The sequence below is a fragment of the Hemibagrus wyckioides genome, linkage group LG23 (genome assembly GCF_019097595.1).
Source record: "Hemibagrus wyckioides isolate EC202008001 linkage group LG23, SWU_Hwy_1.0, whole genome shotgun sequence".
Classification (NCBI taxonomy): Eukaryota; Metazoa; Chordata; class Actinopteri; order Siluriformes; family Bagridae; genus Hemibagrus; species Hemibagrus wyckioides.
The window spans coordinates 13,652,015-13,673,508 of record NC_080732.1 but is presented as its reverse complement, the minus strand read 5'-3'; the positions used below and the strand labels follow the sequence as shown (position 1 = coordinate 13,673,508).

At 40.5% G+C, this 21,494-nt stretch overlaps 1 protein-coding gene across 1 annotated transcript in view; it reads right to left on the bottom strand.

Moving 5' to 3' along the window:
* Positions 1-10,424: 10,424 nt before the first annotated feature.
* Positions 10,425-21,494, bottom strand: part of mindy3 (MINDY lysine 48 deubiquitinase 3) — a 38,319-nt gene continuing 27,249 nt past the window's right edge. Inside the window, exons 12-15 of the mRNA XM_058376760.1 lie at positions 21,155-21,227; positions 19,258-19,345; positions 17,607-17,678; positions 10,425-11,414 (exon numbers count right to left, since the gene is read on the bottom strand). Of these exons, the coding sequence (XP_058232743.1) occupies positions 11,265-11,414; positions 17,607-17,678; positions 19,258-19,345; positions 21,155-21,227 (383 nt within the window). The 3' untranslated portion in view covers positions 10,425-11,264. The remainder of the gene's footprint in view (positions 11,415-17,606; positions 17,679-19,257; positions 19,346-21,154; positions 21,228-21,494) is intronic.

Genomic DNA, 21,494 nt, shown 5'->3' with positions numbered 1-21,494 from the left:
TGGATGATCTAATTCAAAGATATTACGACAATTAAGAATGGCAGTGTTATATTATTAGATTAATATATCAATATACATGGTGTGGTGTACCATTCAGGGTGTATTCCTGCTTTGCTCCCAGTGTTCCACCTCCACCCTGATCAGGAACAAGTGCTTTCAGAAATTGAATGAAATGAATAAATTCAGTGAACAAAATATAGCCGATAAATAATAATAATAATAAAATAATAATAATAATAATAATAATAATAATAATAAAAATAAAAATAAATAATTGTTATTATTATTATAAAATAATATAAAATAAAATAAAAAAAATAATAAAAATGGAATTTAGATTTCTACTGTCAGCCAACATTTTTTTTTTAATGCTGGATCAGTAGAATTATCAGGATGACATGTGAATGTATCAGAAGGATTCATTTGTGTATTTCAAACACTTTTATGACTAAAAGGTTGTGTTTGGATATCCATCCATTGTCTACACCTCTTGTCCTACTGAAATGAAGCCTATCCCAGGAGACTCAGGGCACTAAGCAGGGTACACCCTAGACAGGATGCCAGTCTATCACAGAGCACAAACACACACACATTCATTTACACACTATGGACAATTTAGAGATGCCTACAATTCATGTCTTTGGACTGGGGGAGATAAGCGGAGTACCTGGAGGAAACCCTGAAGCGACAGGGAGAATTTGTAATAAATCCGACACACATGGCAGGAGTCAAGCCCCCAACCCTGGAGCTGTGAGTGGTAAACACCAAGCTACCATGCCCCCCTCCTGTGTGCAGATATTTTTAATCAATTGTTTTCTAACAAGAGTATACAGAATTAAGTCATTTCATCAGTACAGATTGCAGGAAGTCACATGTGATCTCAAACCCATTTTCCACTGAAAAGATGCCCTACAGGAAGCTATAACCACTCGAGCGCATTTTAATTCACCCAGGAATGTTATTTACAGATATCGTGTAGAGAGAGTTCTCTGTGCTGTGTTTGTCTGGTCATATTGAGGAAAAGTTGTTGCAGAAAGGAATTGGAAAAAAAATTCCCAACAAGGTTTCACGCTATTGGATACCTGGAATACTGCCATGTGCATAAAGCCGGCATACTAAACTTCCTGTTCATAGACTATAAAACTATAGCATGACCATAACATACTTTATATGATTTTTAAACGATTTACGCAACCATTTTTTTGTTGCCAGAATACACTTTGTTTAAATCAACTAAATTAACCAGATTCTTTTTGAAAGCAAGCAAAAAGCATAAGTGTGATATGGATCAAGTGCAGGTGGCGTGATTGAACCTGATCTCATGAGGTCATTGCAAAGTGGTTGCATATTATTTCATTTCATGTTAGCTGACCTGTCAATCAGAAGGGCCCAACCCTATGGTACGAGGTTTGAATTCCTGGGTGCTTCCTGTGTGTGTGGACCTGTTCTCTCTGTGCTTTAGAAGGTTTCCTCCAGGTATTCTGGTGTCTGCCTCTAGTGCATAGTCATGCTTTGTGGGCAGACTGGCATCTCTAAATTGTCCGTAGTGTGTGTGAATGTGTTCCTCTCTCCTGGTATAAGCTCTAGGTTCCCTATGAACCTGTGCTGGATAAGTGGTACAGAAAATATAGAGATGGATGGAAATTGTCAATCATTATAAGCACTTAACTCCCCCACCCACAATCTTAACCCCAGTAACTACTGATAATATGAGTCTGCAAAGAAAAAAATAGTAGTACTACTTTCAATATCCTTATTATATACATTTAAGAGCTTAACTCTTTTTGATTTCATCATACACATTTTTCCACAGGAGGTATTTTCAGTCATTGGCCCCTTTGCACTACATACTCTGCATGCCCCCTGGTTCCAGCCCTGGCTTTGACCACACACCAGATGGTAAGTATCAGTTCGTTTAATAAAACGTCACCTGAGCGCTGCTGATTCCCTGCATTCAGGAATGTATTCACATGAATTCCAGAGTTAAAGTTACTATGAGCATCTTGTGATGGCTGCCGGATATTAGAAGGCGCCAACGGCCCCAATATATCGCAGGATTGAGAAGCTACCCTCACACACTCACTATCTGTGGATGAACCAAGACCGTAGCCAGAACCAGACCATTGACTAAGCTCTACAGAGATTTGTAATAAGCTTGTGTGTTGAATCAGGTGTTTTAAATAAAAAATGATAAACTCATGGTGGGACAGTGGGTAGATGTTGCTGCCTACAACTCCAGGTTCCCTGTTTCAGGTCTGAGCTCAGGTTACTGTCTCTGTAAAGAATCTGTGCATATGATCTCTGTGAAGATTCTTAGTTTATTATTATTATATTTTACTTCACCTCCGTTTTACCAAAATGTTGGAGGGTGAATTGGCTGCTCTAATATTGTACCTAGGTTTGAGGGTTGATGGTTTAAATGAACAGTGACTTGTGATAGACTGGTTTTCCATCTGTTCCCTTCTTCCCAAGCAGCCCTTACTTCAGAACAAAAAGTCCATAGGGTGGAGTAGGATCTGAACAGAGTCCAGGGGGTCTCAGGCTTGATAAGTGTTGGGATAGGATTAGGATCAGATCCAGGTCTACCCCCTGGACTTTGGGTTTTGCAGGGAAGACTTGAATCTCAGTGTTTCTAGGCTCTGGACCCACTGGACTAAAACATTGTGGCAGTGGATATCTTTTACTCTCATACTGACTCAAACGGAGTCCATTTTTACTGTACATTTACAGCATTTTGGCAGACACCCTTATCTAGAGCAACTTATATTCGTCTAATTTTTATACAACTGAACAGTTGACAGTTAAGGGCCTTGCTCAAGGCCAAGCGGCATTTTGGTGATCCTGGGATTTGAGGCGTACAACCTTCTGACCAGTAGACCACTGTCTAAACCACTTTTATTCATTCTTAATGTAACTAATATGTTTATATTATGAGAAGCTTATCAGAAAATATTGCAGTGGGATTGTTCAGGAATGTCTGCAGGGTACATAGGAGGTCTACGATTCAGATCAATCATGTATTTTCATTTCTAAAATTAAGTTCTGACTGTGTGATATAAATGATACAGCTGTGTATCCTTTAATTTCTATGCTACTTCCATCACAACTACAATTATCATCATCATCATTGTCCCCCGCTTATCCGTAGCCGGGTCGCGGAGGCAGCAGTCTAAGCAGGGATGCCCAGACTTCCCTCTCCCTAGCCACTTCCTCCAACTCTTCCGGAGGAATTCCAAGGCGTTCCCAGGTCAGCCGAGAAACATAGTCCCTCCAGCGTGTCCTGGGTCTTCCCCGGGGTCTCTTCCCGGTGGGGCATGCCCGGAGCACCTCCCCTGGGAGACGTCCAGGAGGCATCCGAAACAAATACCCTTTTGGCTCAGCTCCTTCTTCACCACAACAGACCAGTACATAGACCGCATTGCTGCTGCCGCTGCACCAATCCGTCTGTCAATCTCACGCTCCATCCTTCCCTCACTTGTAAACAAAACCCCAAGATACTTAAACTCCTCCACTTGGGGGAGGAACACCCCTCCAACCTGGACTACAATTATTCTACTCTTATTACTCCTCGCACTGCACCTCACTCCCTCTGATCCCCTAGCACTGCTCGACGGATCCCACTCCGGATCTCTCAGGGTAAAAGGTAGGTATACATCTAGACTCTTCTCTGTTCTGGCACCAAGGTGGTGGCATGAACTTCCCTTGGATGTCCGTACACCCGAGTCACTGACCGTCTTCAAATGACGGATGAAGACCTACCTCTTCCTGAAGCACTTAAACTAGCTGTAATTTTCACCGTTTGTTTTAGGTTGTATGTCTATTAAAAACAACTGATGGTATCCTAAGTCTATGACCTACTGAACCAGTGTTAATGTATTCACTGATAGAGACTATATTTCCGTCGCTCTGGATAAGAGCGTCTGCCAAATGCCAGAAACGTAAATGTAAATTACTAACGTCATCAATTTGATGGCCACTGAAAAAGGGCGGATGGACAGATGGATGGATTTTATTGACTCCAGGTGGTGAATGCGAGACGAGCAGGAACAAAAATGTATATCAAGAAAATTATTTGTACAAATTGGACAAGATACAAGACAATACACACCATCAAATCAATGTAGTGGGGGGGGGTAGATTTTGAATAAAATGGCTTATATAAGAGAACAAACACTCTAAATATTTAATGTTTAAGATTCTGCACTGTTTCTATGTCCCTATTTAAGTAAGCAAATATGTGCTATTGATCATGTTTAACAGCTTTGGACAAAAGGTCAGATGTTCCTCATGCTAAATCTCCTCTATTGAAGCATGTGTTCAGAGACACTCTAAGGCACTTGATCTGGTTTTGCACAAATTTGTAAAGTCCGTACTAGCGAGTGCACACTGCCATTAAAGCATAAAGGTGGCTGTATTAAATGAGAAAAGATAGATAGCAAAATCGAAACTTTCATTAATCCTCTCAGACTTTTAGGTCCAAATCTACCTGTATGGGTTTATAGAGCACACGTGTTTCTATATATGAGTAAAAGATGTTCTAAAAAGGGCTGACACACGCCGAACATACACATGCTAGTAAGGAAAGCAAGGGACAATGTAAGCCAGGTGGGACACATTCTTTAAACCCTGAACTCCTCAAGACCTCGAAAGAACACAGAAAATAGGAGTCTGGAAAAGTGTAAAGAAAAGGTGGGAGAGAATCAGCTTGAATGAGATCAGAAGACAAAATAAATGCAGAGTGAGGAATAGGACAGCGATGAGGATTGTACAGGTCAATTGAGGAAGAACACCATTTCCATAAGATGAGCTAATATTTATTAGCCAGCATGCTACCTGCTGTTTGATTTTTTTTTTCAATTCCACTTAATCCTCTAGCGCACCAAAGGGATTCAGAAGAACAGAACTGGCAAATAAATTTCCTTGCATAATGTACTGCTCCTGAGATCAAATGGAGAAGCAAGATCTTGGCTCCAGCACAAACGTGGCTAGATGATATATGTGTATTTCAGAAAATTCCAGCGTTGGCTTTGCTGCATGAGCTTGTGGCTGCTGTAAGGTTTCGTTTTCTGACCTGCTTTTCATCCTTCCATTTTCCAACAGCTTTTGTAGAGCTACCTATCAGCATTACTGTGAAACTATTAAGGATGAGTCTTCTAACATATGGTCTAAACGTAGGCATAAAACTATTGCACATCCACACAGGAACACGCTCCGTGGAAGTGGACCAATTTGCCGGGATTTTTTGATAGATTAAAGATCACTATAACGTTCATCTGTTACAGTTGTGTGTGTTATGGCCACCAAACTGTTTAGAAATTATCACATTATTTAATACAAAAATTCAGCTCTGTTCCAGAAGAGTGTTTGGAAAATCTTTGTTTTTGCGCTCATGCTAAGTGGGTGTGAGCTTGAAGGGTGCAAGTGTGAAGCTTGGATACATGCTATCCTTTTTTTTCCGTTTATCGTCAGAGATTTATTTTTTGCACAAGCCCAACCTAAACTGGAAGATCTTCTTCTCCTCCTCCTCCTCCAACGTCCTGACCTTATTAATGCTCTTGTCGCTGAATGAATGATCCAACATCTAAAGGAAAGCCTTCCCAGTTCCAATAGTGCCCAGTTCCAGGTGACTAAATATGGAATGGGTTGTGACGGTCAGGTCAGGTGTCCACAAACGTCTGGCCGTTCACAGTGCATAAATAACATTCCCGGATTTGGGAAAGACATTGTTGTTTTGAAATCCAGTTCCTCATTTACTCAATCACTTATAACAAGGTTGACAAGATCCACAGTTCCAAAGTTCCACAGGATATCTGTGTCTGATTGAGCTTGATTATGAACTTGAGTGAAATTGCTGAGGAACTATACAAGTTCAGGAGTAAGAAGAAGAAAAAAACAACCCCAAAGTATACCAGTGATGAGGTTTATGCGGTTAACTCATTTTCACGCACTATGCCAAAGCAATGAGCTGTGATTTGTTTTCCACAAAAAGGCCAAAACAAGCAAGTCGACACCATACGCGTGGGCACTGTGGAATTCAACACTCTTAAAAGGACAGGGATCTGAACATGATCCCATCTGTTAATGGTTTCTCTGGATGGCACAAAGTGATTCTGAGATGTTTTGTTGAGTCTTTTTTGGTTTACTGCCATTGGAGGATTCAGATTTCTTTGCGAAGCCAAAACACACATACACACACACTTCTGAAGGCTTTATGGTCTAGGTATGGTGTGTGTATGAAAGGAATCTTGTCAGACCTGGGGAAAGAGTGGCTGGAGAACATTCTCCTCAGAGATTGAAATCCAAAAACAACTGCATCTGAGCACATCTGAACTCAACGTACACGGCTACATTCAACACAGAGCTTAAGGCACATTAAGGGATATGTAACTACACCGTAATAAACCTATTTCAAGCTTACAGTTCTCAACATTCACTGTACCGTCCCATCGTCTTACCCAAATATGTGAGCTAATCTAAACCGTAACACCTTATAATGAATATCTCAGCAGATAAACTTATAAAGAGTGCCAAATATTTTCTCGACTTAAAAATAGCTCTTTCATTGGAACAGGTTGTGGCTGTTCCCAGGTTTCATGCCTCTCCTCATTTATAAAGCTTTATATGACTGAAAGGCTAAATAGAGCCAGTGACAAGGTTTAAACAGCCCACATTTCCCAGCAGATATTATTATTATTATTATTATTGTGGTCATTCTTAACCTGAGCCCAAACGTCAAACGTCGGTCCATTTTAATGAACCATTACAGTGTTTACGCTCGTCTGGCTGGAACCAAAACACGAGGAGCTCACACTGTTTACGATCTGAACAGTGTTGCCGGACTGGGCAGCTTGATTATTTCTTAAATCACACTTGACGGAGAAACCTGGCCTTGACTGGATAAATACACTTTAGATATAATTTAATCACCGTTTGGGTTTGAAAGGCTGTGATGTGGGTGGAGTAGAGAGGGAATTGAACCATGATTAACCTTGTTCCATATAAACAGAAAAATACATGGATGCTTTAAATTAAAATGCATTACTCTACCTTACACCAGCCAGGCACAACATTATGACCAAATATTGTGTCGGTCCCCCTTTTGCTGCCAAAACAGCCCTGACCCGTCGTGCATTGTGTATTCGGACACTTTTCTATAAGAACCAGCATTAACTTCTTCAACAGTAGCTCGTCTGTTGGATCGGATCACACGGGCCAGCATTCGCTCCTCACATACATTAATGAGCCTTGGCTGCCCATGACCCTTTTGCTGGTTCACCACTGGTCCTTCCGTGGACCACTTTTGATAGATACTGACCACTGCTGACCAGGAACACCCCCACAACAGCTGCAGTTTTGGAGATGCTCTGATCCAGTGGTCTAGCCATCACAATTTGGCCCTTCATCAAACTCGCTCAAATCCTTGGACATACGCTTGTCCATTTTTCCTGCTTCTAACACATCAGGACAAAATGTTCACTTGCTGCCTAATATATCCCACCCACTAACAGGTGCCATGATGAGGAGATCACCAGTCTTATTCACTTCACCTCTCAGTGGTCATAATGTTATGCCTGATTGGTGCATATTTCCAAAATGTTTTTTAAGATACATTTGTACATTTAGTATGGACCTTTTACCTCAGAAGGTATCCTTTAATTAGGCTCTGGGCTGCTGAACAGAAGGTCAGGGTTCAAGCCCAAGCACTTCCAAGCTGGGGCACTCTCTGCTCCAAGGGTACTGTATCATAGCTGACCCTGTTCTCTGACCTGAGCTTTATAAGAAGCTGGGATATGCAAAGAAAATAATGTTTTTAAAATATATATTTATACATTTAACAAGGATATAAGAAATAAGAAAACCCTACTAGCATGTCCAGCAAACCTTTTTGATCTGACTGGAAATTAATATCAACAAAAGGCAAAATCTAATAGATAATGTGCCTATTATTAATGAACTACAAATAACAACAATTGAAACAATTACCCAGCTTATTCAGTCACCTTACACAGAAGACAGAAAGCTTGCTGGAAAGTTCCACAGATGTATACAGAGGACACGGTGTTACACCCTTAGTGTAAATACAATTACTATTATTATTAGTGTTGGATGCTGTATCCACGTGCAGCTTGCCATTTATTCTGAAATCTCTCTGGATACTAAATTAGATTAAAAAGCAACAGAGAACAAAATCCCTGGAGTAGACTTACACTCAAAGCCCAAGTGCAGCACAGACCTCGAGTCTTTTATAATCTGCCTATGAATTCATCTCACCGTTCAGCACGAGTCAAACGTCGTGTCTGATGTGGTGCCAAAACGTCCTTTATATGAGAGCTCGATGAAAACTCGTCTGCGTTTTATATCTTAGACGTAATTACGCCGTTTTTTTTTTTTTTTTTTTTTTGGAGAGGAGGAGCGGGTCGCTTTGGCGCTCGAGGGATCTGTTCCATATGTCACACGTGTAGCTCAAAACACTTTAACGATCAGACAGAGCCCTATGGAACACTGCTGATGCTTGAGCAGCTGATCTACAGCATCAGCAAGCCTAGCAGGGACTTCCTGTGACATCAGGAGTCTTCAGAAAGACACAAACATTCTCTGGTGTCGGAATCGGGCGGACTTAACAGTAAACTCTGTTGTAATTAATCTGAAAAGCTCACTGTGTTCAAAACATCCTGGCCGGAAAAGTGTATATCATCTGCTTCCGAGTATCTCATGCTAGGATTGCGTTCTGTTTTTGTGTGTTCCTGTGACATTACACGGCTTCAGACAAACACTCGGGTCATTTGAACCATGAAGGTTTACGATCAATCTGACATTTCACATTGTGCATTCCTAAACCCAGAGTTAACAAACTCTTTTTTTTTTTTTTTTTTATTATTTGTGGATAAATACAGCATGTGACCCTTTTTAAATAAAGGCTCATCTCATGCTTTGACATCAGTGAGGAAATAAAGTCAGCACATAAATCCTCCTCGGCCGTTTTAATCCTCGTGAGACACGCAATGGACAAGAAAAAGATAACAAGACAAAAGAAAGAAAGAAAAAAAATAAGCAAGCCTGTGGTGATGGTGGCAAGGAAAAACTCCCTGTGATGATATGAGGAAGAAACCTTGAGAGGAACCAGGCACAGAAGGGAACCTCATCCTCATTTGGCTGACACCGGACAGTAAAAATCAATCAATACCAGTCAAAAGTTTGGACACACCTTCTAATTCCATGGTCTTTCCTGATGTTTATTTCTTTCTACATCGTAAAACAATGCTGAAAATCCACAATAATGTCCTTTGAACAGTTGATATTGAGATATGTCTGCTACTGATGCTCTGTGAAGCCTTCATAACGCCTCTAATCTGAGGTGCTGTTAATTGGTGATTTCTGAGGCTGGTGACTCTAAATGAACTTCTCCTCTGCAGCAGAGGTCAGTTTTGGTCTTGCTTTCCTGGGATGGTCCTCATGTGAGCCAGTTTCATCATGGTGCTTGATGGGTTTTGCAAATGCACTTGACCATACTGTTCCTGCAAGAACTATTCCCGAACACCTGACCTTCGTGTCTTAAAATAACAACTGACTGTTGTTTTTTTTGTTGTCGTTACATATGGATTACTTAAGTCCATGTGTGTTATTTCATAGTTTTGAAATCTCCAGTATTGTTCTAGAATGTAGAAAATAAATCCCTATTTATTTTAAGCATGGAGAGTGTTCAATGCTTCGTCATCGATTTGGAAATGATTGCTCATTCCTAAGAGTAATCACTGGTGGCGTTTTATCACTAACAACATTTACATTTAAGGCATTTGGCAGACGGCTTTATCCAGAGCGATGTATAAAAGTGCTTTGAAGTCTTTATCAATGAATACATCGGTACTGATGCAGACTAAGGGTACCATGAGGCTAAAAACTCTGTTGGGAGGAAATACAGCACAGACTTCCAAAACGTACAGTTACTGGATACACCACTTAACGTCATTGGTGTTTCATTAGGTATCTGTTGCTGAGCATCTAGCCGTAACATTCTAACACGGTCATTTCACACTGTAAGCATCTGGCACTGTAAAACTAATACCGCTTCTAAATCACGTGTGAAACCTTCGTCTATGCGGGGTTAATATCCGAGTTTAGAATGGGGATAATCTCGGGGTTAAGCACAGTGGGAATAGCTCTACAGTCTGAAAGGGTCAAGCAATCTGGTCTATCTAGTTAGTGAGAATTCTGATGTAATGTCTATGATCTCTAAGTATTCCAGGTTATCTATGGCATATCGATCAATGCTAGTGGAGTATTCAAAATGCTAACAAGTGTTGTGTACCTGTCTTATACTTACAGCCACTGATGTAGTTCCTGACATGAACGTTCCCTGAAATATCAGTGTAGTAGGAATACTAATCACTAGAAACAAAGCACAAAGAAAAACGGTGAGACACAAATCCAGGCAAGAAGACATAAAAAGTTTATTTTGGTGAATCATCTGGGTCAGAATAAATAATGTGTACACATGGTTGTTCATCCCTTTGCCTCGGAGGCAGTGAACAATAAATAGGTGTTACTGCTGTGGTGAACAAAAAAAGAAATTTTTAAAGTCATGTCCAAGATCAAATACCAATACTGTCTCGCCATTCCCCCTACTAATCTGTCTCTTTATCCTCCTTCTCCTCCTCCTCCTCTCTCTTCCTGTGCCGTGTTTTGGGTTGTAGTGCATTCCTTTTTAAAACCGGTCTAAACCGAACCCGGCTTTCTTTTCTCCAAGTTACGTAAACACTGCAGAATGTGGCCTGGAGCACCAGGAGGCTTTGGTCAGATTAAACCTTGGACACTTTTACCTTTTACCACCATCATATCTACAAATGTACAGTTATCTAGCCACATATCCATCAATGACTCAACTGGTCAGCTCAAGTAGGCCTTGCTTCATCAACATGTTCATTTAACTTTTAGCCTTGTAAACAAATCAACCAGAAAAAAATCTGTAGAAAATCTGCAAACAACAACAACAACAAAATATTAACACCTTCTGGGGAAAAAAAAAAGTGAAAATCATTGTTCGATATAAGGGTTTTCTAATATTAAACGACCCCCCCCCCCTTTAAACATACAAGCTGGATGAAATTTGATAAATAAAGGATTAGAGCAAGCGAGCCGATGCGAATCAGGCAGCATCGATCAGTTTCTCTGGGGGTATTTAGTTCAGGCGCTATGCCATTCTCCTGATATTTATGGTGTGGAGAGATCGTGCAGGGGTCCTGAAGTGAGAGGAGAGACGTTGGTGGTTAATTTAGGGAAGGAGATCTCTCTGTGGTCCACAGAAGCTCGATGTACGGCCACTTTGTCTGGAGGCAGCGCTTGATCGGGGTGTCGTCTGTACGCACCATGGGATCCTCGAAGCCCAGGACTAAAGCAGTGCCTTCGACATAGCTCACCTATATGAGAAGAGACAGAACATGATCAGGGTATATAAAGAAATGACTTTTCAGCTTTTTTGTTTTCATTCTTCAGGGCACAACACTCTGGTTTTCTATAACAGCATCTCTGTACAGTAGTTCCAGATACTGCAGGCTCAGCATTCCTTCTATTATCCTTTCTACAATAATTACAGTGACATATGACAGATGCTCCACATTGTAGAAAGATGACTATAGACAATAGACTGATTAAAATGTAGCCTGGAAACATGTGGCCATTATTAATTAATTTTTAAAAATGCAATCTTTGGCATATAGCTTTGGTATAAGAGAAATAAAACACCTTTTTCATTACATAGCTAACAACTTGCAACAAATCATAAAAGACACTCAAGGAAAGCAGATATAATATTCTTGAGAGCATATTATTATTATTATTAAATATGACATGATATTTTTAACCACATAAAATAGACATGACATAACCTAGAAATGTCTTACTTAATATTCACATACTTGGACATAACATAGGCTTCGGCAATCCAAACACAACTTTAGTTGTTAAGCCAGTGAGGCAGGGTGAAATTTATATTTAGAACAAGTCAAAGAAACGGACTGCTTTGATAATACACCAACCTCATATGGTCATGCCAGGAAGGCTTACTGAAATAATCCGAGTCGAGTGCCTGTGAGTGAGTAAGAGCTCTGCAGAGAGTTGAACCGCATGCCAAGCTCATATCTGTATACATTCACCCAATCGTGTTAGGCAGAACACACAGTGATGACCTGTGAGCAGGAAGAGGAAGGCCACGGTCGGAAGATAGTGTTTGATTTCTGGGTCAGTGTTTGAGCGTCAGTCTGTGTGTCTGCCTCTCATTAGAGACCTGGCCTCCTGCAATGACATCATGAGACCTTAGGTGCTTCGATGGCTTCCATATGGAGGGCCTCTCATTGCCAGTGTGGAACCTAACCTACACTTTGCCATGGTGACCATGTGTGCAGAGCTGTCTGTGTATGTGTGTGTGTGTGATGAACTGGCCCTTCATAACTGAAAACCATTACTAAGGTGTGTGTGACTTACGCTGATTGTATTAAAAACACATGAGGATATTTTGTATGCATTAGTGAGTGCACATGCTTAAAATACCTTACGTACAACATCACACGGATCATATGCACGTGTAACAACGCTGTGTCATGGCGACCGGGTGTGGATTGTTTCGTGTCATGGTCAAGGCTGGCTGGAACTGAATGGTGGTGGATGCCGACGTTGGCGAGATGAGAGGTTCAGTGACCCGAGAAGACTCGAATCCGAGGTCCGATCATCTTCAATTGCGTTTTTAAATCCTCCCAAAAACACACTCGCGGTCCATCAAGGACTCGTCCGCACCGCACTCAACTGGGAACAATTTCAAGTTTGGTTTGCATTTTGACCTGGGTAATTTCTCGGTACGGCTAACACGCTCTGCTAAGAATATAATTACGAACATACTGAGGGAAAACATGCTGCATTTGGTGCTTAGTAGGTAAAACAAGGACACACTGCATCAGTGAAGTGAAACATCCCTCGTAGAGCACCCCCCCCCCATTTATTTGTTCTTCGAAAGGCCTGAGGTGCAAAAAGCCATAATATATACAGATATTTTAGCAGTAATACCACCACTGTAATGATACCATGCGAATACGGATAACGGAGTGCTGACAAGTGAAGAACTACAGCTCAGCATGTAGAGTGTCAGATTTTACATTACATGATTTCAGATGTACTGAAAGTTTGTGTTAGCAACGCACTCATAGGTTAACATAAGAAAAATGCCATGACCTCTCATATGCACTATATATTCTGACACCTTTCTATCAGAACCAGCATTAACTTCTTCAGCAATTTGAGCATCAGTAGCTCATCTGTTGGATCGGATCACACGGGCCAGCCTTCTCTCCCCACGTACATCAATGAGCCTTGGCCGCCCGTGACCCTGGCGCCGATTCACCACCGTTCCTTCCTTGGACCACTTTTGATAGACGCTGACCACTGCAGACCGGGAACACCTCCACAAGCGTGAAAGTCAGTTATTCAGTCATAAGCCAGTCAGTCAATAATTAAGTCATTGACTCAGTCTGTATGCAAGTCAGTAAGCCACTCCCCTTAGTAAACGTAAATAAAATAAATTACAGTTCACTAGGCAAAACACACATGCTCTCCATATTGACCCCCCCCCCCCCAAATGATACACACATTAATAAACAGCTCTTCCTTCAGCCTGCTAAACACGAGTGATTGACTTACAAGTATAATATTCTAAATATTCTCTGTGCCCCCTACAACCTCTCCTTGAACCAATAACAGAAAGTTGGCTGCTGTTGCCATCGACACAGAGAGGTGGGGACAGGAAACTCTCTCTTGGACAACGTGTGTAAACACCTGCTATAAGAATCGAGTTGCAGTCGGATGGAAAAACAGGGACGGTGTAATGAATGACGTCAGAAAATTCTCTACTTTATTTGGGATAGTGTCTAAAGTGCTCAAGATTATTCTTACAAGCCATAACAAATTAAAGCTCATGCTTCCTGAAAGATAAGGCTGGCTTGTTTCCTTATGCTCACGTCCAAAGATTTAGTCAGCTTGGACCTGGGTCTAACTAATTTATATGTAACGTTATACAAACGTGTTAGACATAGCTGTTGCTGGTGCGAGTCGCTTTAGCGCAGCCGGTGATATGCATGACTGTTGTGTTGGAAGAGGGTCAGTTAGACGAAAAGCGACATATTAATATATTAGGGATGATGACGTCTTCAAAATATTAAGGAAATAAAGATCAAACTGTGATCAAAGTGAAACCTCGGTCTTGGCGTAACTATGACTGCGGTACTCGTGACTTATTATTGTGTGGATTAGAAAAGTATTTCAGCACTACACTGAATCGAGCACCGTTCAGGAGTAATAAGATGAGACTGTAGAAATGTATGATTGGAGAACTGATAATGCCTCACTTGAGAATTTGTGAAATAGTATGAGGTTTGGGGTTCATGCAAACAGTGCTCTTTATTTAAGACTAACCTAAGCGAATGCTAGGGGTGATGCCTAGAGAGCAACATAACATGTTAACAACAGAAGGGCAAAGAATACACCTTTGTATCCCACGGTCCAAGAACCAGCAGTTGCTAGATGGTTTATTCCAGAGAGCATAATCCAACCTAAATTGTTGGGGAACTGCAGCCTTACACAACAGGGATGAGAACCATTGATGTAAGTAACTTCACAGCTCTATCTAGCCCTCTTCTTCATACAAGAGTTCAAAGATTGACCATCGTCACTGTTACTAACAGAGGAGAAAGATCATCTTCTCTCCCACCTCAAAAGCATGGCTAATTCAGCATTGCTGTGGAATCGTCTCTCAATGATCTCACAGAGTGATCAGATTCTAATAGGCTGCTCTCAAACGCATTTTTGACAATAAAGTCACACATACAGTGACAAACTGCGAAGCCTACGCTCATCACAATTTCTCCCTACTTACTAACCTGCATTAAATACAATATTATTTAGTCACTGAACTTTTCCTAAGCAGGTGAAAGTCATCACTGTTTCGAAGCTGCAAAAAAATCTAATCTGGCCGTGTTGTCCCATTAAATATGGAGCTGAAAACACAGCTTTTATAAATATCTCTAAAATCTTTTTATAAATTATACAACAGTGCAACAGATAAAGTGGAAAACTAGTTTCCTGCTTCTCCAACTTTCTGTAACATTATTTCAATACATCTAAGATTATAATCCAAGCAAAAGTGATGACTTATTTTAAGATCTGTAGCAGATACACAACAAGCCAAACACACACACACACACACACACACACACAGGATACCCGGACAGACCATGGACACAAATGAGGCCCCACTCTCTGTGTTAAATGGCTTCTCCAGAAAAGTGATCCATGTTCTGAACGTTCTTGTAGCATGGTCCCCTTAGCAACCAGTAAAACAGTGACTGCCATTAAGAGGAGATCAACTTCACAGTAAAATCTACTTGCCACAGAAAAGAAAGTCCCTGTGTGTACGCTTACACACACACACACACACACACACACACACGACTGACAACCATTCAACTCGAATAAAAATGGGCAGCCTTCAATCATACTTCCTCTGGAAGTCAAAGGTTGCTTGCTCATGCGCAAACACAAATCCCTACACACACAGATAAACTGATATACGAGGCCGGTGGTGTGTGTGTGTGTGTGCGTGCACGTGTGTGTGCCTCCCACTCTTGGGATTGTGTGTGTTAATGCCATCAGACTCTTTATAGGTAAGCGTGTGGAAAATGGAGAACGGCCCTCTGTGCAGGGTCGGGAGGAAGCACTTAGCTACTGGTCACAGTGAAAGAGATCAGGATCCCAGCCCACAGAATCGCTCTGTCTCTTTCTCTCTGACTCACACACACACACCTATAAACAGTAAAAGACAACTCCCAGAGCTGTCCCTGGCTTACATTTGGATTTTAGTTAATATACACATTACAGGCCAAAGTGATTTTACAGTGGTTTGAATTTGATTGGTGGAACTGTTTAAAAACACCCACTCATAATTAAAAGCTGGAATATATTAAAAGCTCTACAAAGGAGCAGCTTGTTATACGAGTAGGTAAGCTACTAATTTAGCTATAACTTTTCATTTAACTGTTCAGTTCCTTAGCACCTTGATCAGTCCTAGTAAGAGAATTCAGTCATACTCACTTAACACAAACAGATCAAGTTGAAAAATATGAAAGACCTCGATTAGGCATAACATCATGACCACCTAAATATTGTGTTGGTCCCCCTTTTGCTGCCGAAACAGCCCTGACCCGTCATGCACTGTGTATTTTGACATCTTTCTATCAGAACCAGCATTAACTTCTTCAGCAGTTTGAGCAACAGTAGCTCGTCTGTTGGATCGGATCACACGGGCCAGCCTTCACTCCCCATGTGCATAGAAACTGACCACTGCAGACCGGGAACACCCCCACAAGAGCTGCAGTTTCGGAGATGCTCTGATCCAGTCGTCTAGCCATCACAATTCGACCCTTCGTCAAACTCGCTCAAATTCTTTACGCTTGCTCATTTTTCCTGCTTCTAACACATCAACTTTGAGGACAAAATGTTCACTTGCTGTCTAATATATCCCACCCACTAACAGGTGCCATGATGAGGAGATCATCAGTGTTAGTCACTTCACCTCTCAGTGATCATAATGTTATGCCTGATCTGTGTATAAATATGGCTGACCTGAAGCTTAAACAGCAGACAAAGATGTAGTTAATTCAGAAGGCGCATTTTTTCCTTACAATTCTATCCTTCATCACAGCAATCCAACCGCACTCACAGCAGTACTTTCTTTATTTTCCTCATCACAAGATGGTCAGCAGTGTGACTAAAAGACTGGCAATATCTGGATCTTGTGACTGTATTGTCATGTAATACCCCTCTTAGCACATCTGTTACTACGTGGGAATGCACTTGTGTGTCTTTTGCTTTGATTTTATCACTGCCTTGTTTTGACTCTGCTCATTTCTTCACTTCTGTCTTCCTCAGTCATTAGTTTATTTTTCTTGGGTGTCAATATTGTATTCACCTGTTTATCAAGTGCTGAGCAGTGTTTATCCTGCATTTCTGGTTGACTAGTCTTTTCCTGGGTTTTGATCTGTTTCTGTGCCTCGACTATAAATATGGATATGCCTTTGTTAACCGCGTCTGCCTGTTCTCTGACCCCTGCTACGAATTTTGACAATGATGTTTGGACTGTCCTCGATAAAGGCCACACTGATCTCATGCAATTGTGTTCTGCCACTCCACCTCTACACTGCATGTTAGGTAATACTATGGATGTCCCTCTCACACCGTCAGAGATTTCTGATCTGAAGCTCAGATCATTTAAGGATCCTTCAGGGCTTGTGCATTACTTAAACGCCATTTGATAATGAACGTGTGTTCATGGTGTGGCTTTAAAGGCAGTGGACCTTTGGAAGCTAGAAACAGCTGACTGACCCTTAAGGAGACGAGTAGGCTGCTGAAATGGGTTTGAGATACATCGCTTCAATAATCACATTTTAAACCCCACTCAATGTGGTGCAGGGGGTCGGTCGGGATCAAGCACTCCAACTGGTGCTAATGTGCACTGGTGTGTGTATAATGTGCATGGGCATGATATGGGAGAGGTTGTGTGTGCGTGTTACCTTCTCATTGTGGTTGGACTGCTTCAGGCCGTTATAGTGGTACACAGGAAATGAGTCTGGAATCCCTGAGTCCTGCAACGCAAGAGGATACATGAGTGTGCGAGCTCGAGCGCAAGACCACCTTAAAGATAACCACATGTGGCCGTTCTCCGTCCCGGTCTCTCCGCAGATTAACAGATCTGATTGATCGAGTCTTTTATAATTCAAATCAGGTGTATTTGAGTCAAATGCTGACTCCCAGTTTTGAGACTCTACAATGTTGTTGAACGGAACATTAATGACCGCTTTTCCATTCCAAAGAAATGCCTAATGATCCCTGTCCAGCACAAACTAATCAATTGACCAAAATCATGCCACTCAAGCAACATGAAAAGTTAGAAATTAAAGCTGGACATAAGGAACAATGGCCAGATCAAACAATAATGGAACCTGCGGTTAGCAAATAGCAGTAAATGCTCGAGTGAGTCAAGAAATCCTGCTCCATGCCTCACTGAGACCCAAACACTCGCTCATATAAGGAGCCAAATCACTCAGTCTAGCCGTGTACTGCTGGCACGGCTACAGCGGCGTGTGAACGTGCGTCTAAAATGAGGTTGAAATGTTTGATTCAACAGTAAATGGAGGCTTTTGGCCATAATGCTTTCCTAATCTATTTAACATGCTTCCAGAGAGGCTGCAATCGTATGCCAACTGTAAGTGTCACTCTCGCTTCTGTCCTTCGTCCAGATATTCAGCACACAGGCTAAAAGAAGGGATGCATTAAGGACAAGTTATATTACAGCACCAGAGCTGCCAACATCGCTAACATGAAAATCCTAGCATTGAGCGGAAAACCAGAATTGTACCACAAAAACATTAGCGCATGTCGGTGGTCAGGATGGCTCCATTCTACGAGTGTAAACGATAAAACAGGCGCTCCCTTCAACTGATATTTAGCTGCAGTTTTGACTATATTTAGCTGCATGTTTTGACCGTTAAATCAACGGTCGCTGATTTCTGTTCACAAAGTTGGAGTGGTTGATTTTTTTTAAATTTTTTTGCTGCTTCATTTTTCTTATTACACTTTATTAACCATTTACCATTCTGAGTACTATTTTTAAACTAGAAACAGTCCCAATAGGATTTTGTGATCTGGCTAATGCTTGTAATATTCAGAGAGGTTCGCAATGACGTCAAATCATGCATTCAGCCCAAGCGCTCTTTGATTCACCAGTGTTGAACATGAGTACAGCAATCTTAGAAAGTATTCACATATGTGTCTTGACCGGAAGGAGTTGTAAAGGAAAAATTTTCCAAGCTTAAATTTTTGTAAATAATGAAAAAATAAATATTAAGCTGTAAATGTTTTGGACAAAAATTAAGGAAAGCTCAGTGAAATCCTGGAGAGACTGATCGTGAGGGCCGCATATCGGATGTGCATGATTGCAATAACCAACAATACACAAGCTGTAAAATAAACATCAAAATGCATAATTCAGCACATTTGAGTGGGTGTAAACAAACAAGATCCTGGAAAATATGAATCAGAATACAGAATGAGCCACAAACAGTGGCTGACTCTCGGTATTGGGGTTCTAATCAGTAGCTTTGAGGTCTCACTAACTGACAAGAGCAAATGTGAGCGAACAGAATAAAGAATATTCTGCGTTACCTGATCGGGGAAGAACTCGAGCAGGAATGGGCCCAACAAAACAATTCCTAGTCCCTCAGGATCCAGCTTACTCTTCATCAGATTGACGCTGAGACGTATTTTTAAGAGAGAGATGGAGAGGAAAAAGATTTATTATCTGCTGCACATGGATACATACAGTATGTCTGGTATTACAGGGAAAAACAACAATGTATAGATGCATAGTGTCTGTTTCGTACAAGTGAGGAAAAGTATGTAAGTGTTGAAATACTTGGCTGTAATGATGAGGTTTGATATCCATGGATAAAAAGGTGCACAAGTTATTTATACAGACATGAGTAATGTCTGGAACCTGCTCTTTACTTTAAAACAAGTACAATGATTTCTGACATGAACAGACTTTTCCTTTTTAAGGAAGCGTGATTGCTCTATCACACATACTCTCAAGTAATCGGGAACCATACACGTCATGCTCGCTGAGATTATTTGTGTTGTGCATTTCTGATTGGTCAGAAGGTGTTGATTCATTTTCTATTACAGCAGCTCTAACAGTATTCCTGACTGCAAGATGTTGTTATTAATGCCCTTGCTCTAATATATTTAATGATTGTGCAGTAACGACTGAACTGTATGGAAGAAAACGTGCATAAAATAATAGGCTAATTTTTAAAAGGGATTGGGGTGAATAGGCTTTCTGCAAGGAATGGAAGGAGACTCCAGTGCCAGTTCTTTGGAACCGTCAGTAAGTTTCAGTGAGATATATATATATATTATAATATATATATTATTAGGTATTATAAAATATAGATGGCAGCAATAAAGCAATAACAAGTATTGTTGAATTATTAAAAAATAAAAATATATTTTTCACTTAAATATGTTTTTAAAATAATTGTAAGCGTTAGTGTTAAAAGTTATTTATTTCATTTTATTTTTTAAAATTAAAAATTCTAATTTAATATACAAAAAGATTTAAATATTGTATTTTTATATTTTAATTTTTTTATATTAAATTTGCATTGTTAATTTAAAAAAATAAAATGAAATAAATAACACTAATGCTTGCAGTTATTTTAAAAACATATTTAAGTGAAAAATATATAAGATATATCTTTACAAAATTCTTTATAATTGTATTAGATCATATTACAAGAGCCGTTAAAATCACAGAAAGGTGTACTGTGATATAATCAAAATATCTTATATATTATATTGTCATATTTCTCAACCCTATTACCCAGTAACCTTCTGTGTTCTTTTGTTTGTTTGTTTTTGTTAATTATACAAATTAGAGCAAATTATACAAATACAAACTTGTACCGGCTCCACAATATTAAGTGCCGTTATAACTGGCAGGAAAGCATCGTCATTTGTCACAAAAAAAAAAAATCGCAATTATTGGCAAATTCACATGGATAGTTGTATAAGAAAATAATCAGGGACGCTCCTTTTTGCACATAAACAATGACACAAATGCTCTTAAAGCCTGTATAACAATCTGTGCAGCTTCGTGACGAGATCTGGTTCGCATCCACTCCATAGCGTCTTGCTTACTAAACTACGGGCTGGAAATGAGCTGTTTATGAGGTGAGAGTTTCAAAGGTCCACCGGTTCACTCTGGAGTGTGTGTGTTTACAGCGAAGATCTGCTCTGACGTTCCGAGTCTGGACGTACTGACCCTCTGGACCTTCTCTATCACTTTAACAGAGCTGAGACGAAAGAGATTATTTTCCTAGGTTTCTTTTTTTATTTCCTTTGCTTCTCATCCAGCGAACTGATCCATGTGAACCAAACCGTACGGTCAGCGGGGGACCTGAGGAGGGACTGCAGGTGCTTCTTGTACAGATATGCACGCACAAAACATCCGACTACTGTTATCACTGAAAACATGATAACATTCGCCCATGCACAAACTTACTACTCAGGTTCCGAGACCAGATCCAAAGCCTTCATAACGTCTTCGAGCAGCGTGTCGGGAATGAACCCGTTATCTAAAGAAGAAAATTAGATAAAGATGAAACATATGGTTAGTCCTAATGCTTGAGAAAGGGAGGAAAAAAAAAAGAAAAGAAATTGAGGTATAAAGAAAACCCGTAATCTTTCTCTAAAGCCACGTAACGTGAGAGGGGACACAAAAACAAGCCAACTGTAGGACAGGATTTATACTTAAGAGCAGCTTGTCTTAGGCATCATCATATTACCACTGCTCTTTTTGTCTCTCTCCTGTCTGCATTAGCTTGTATTGAGCGCCTATTCTC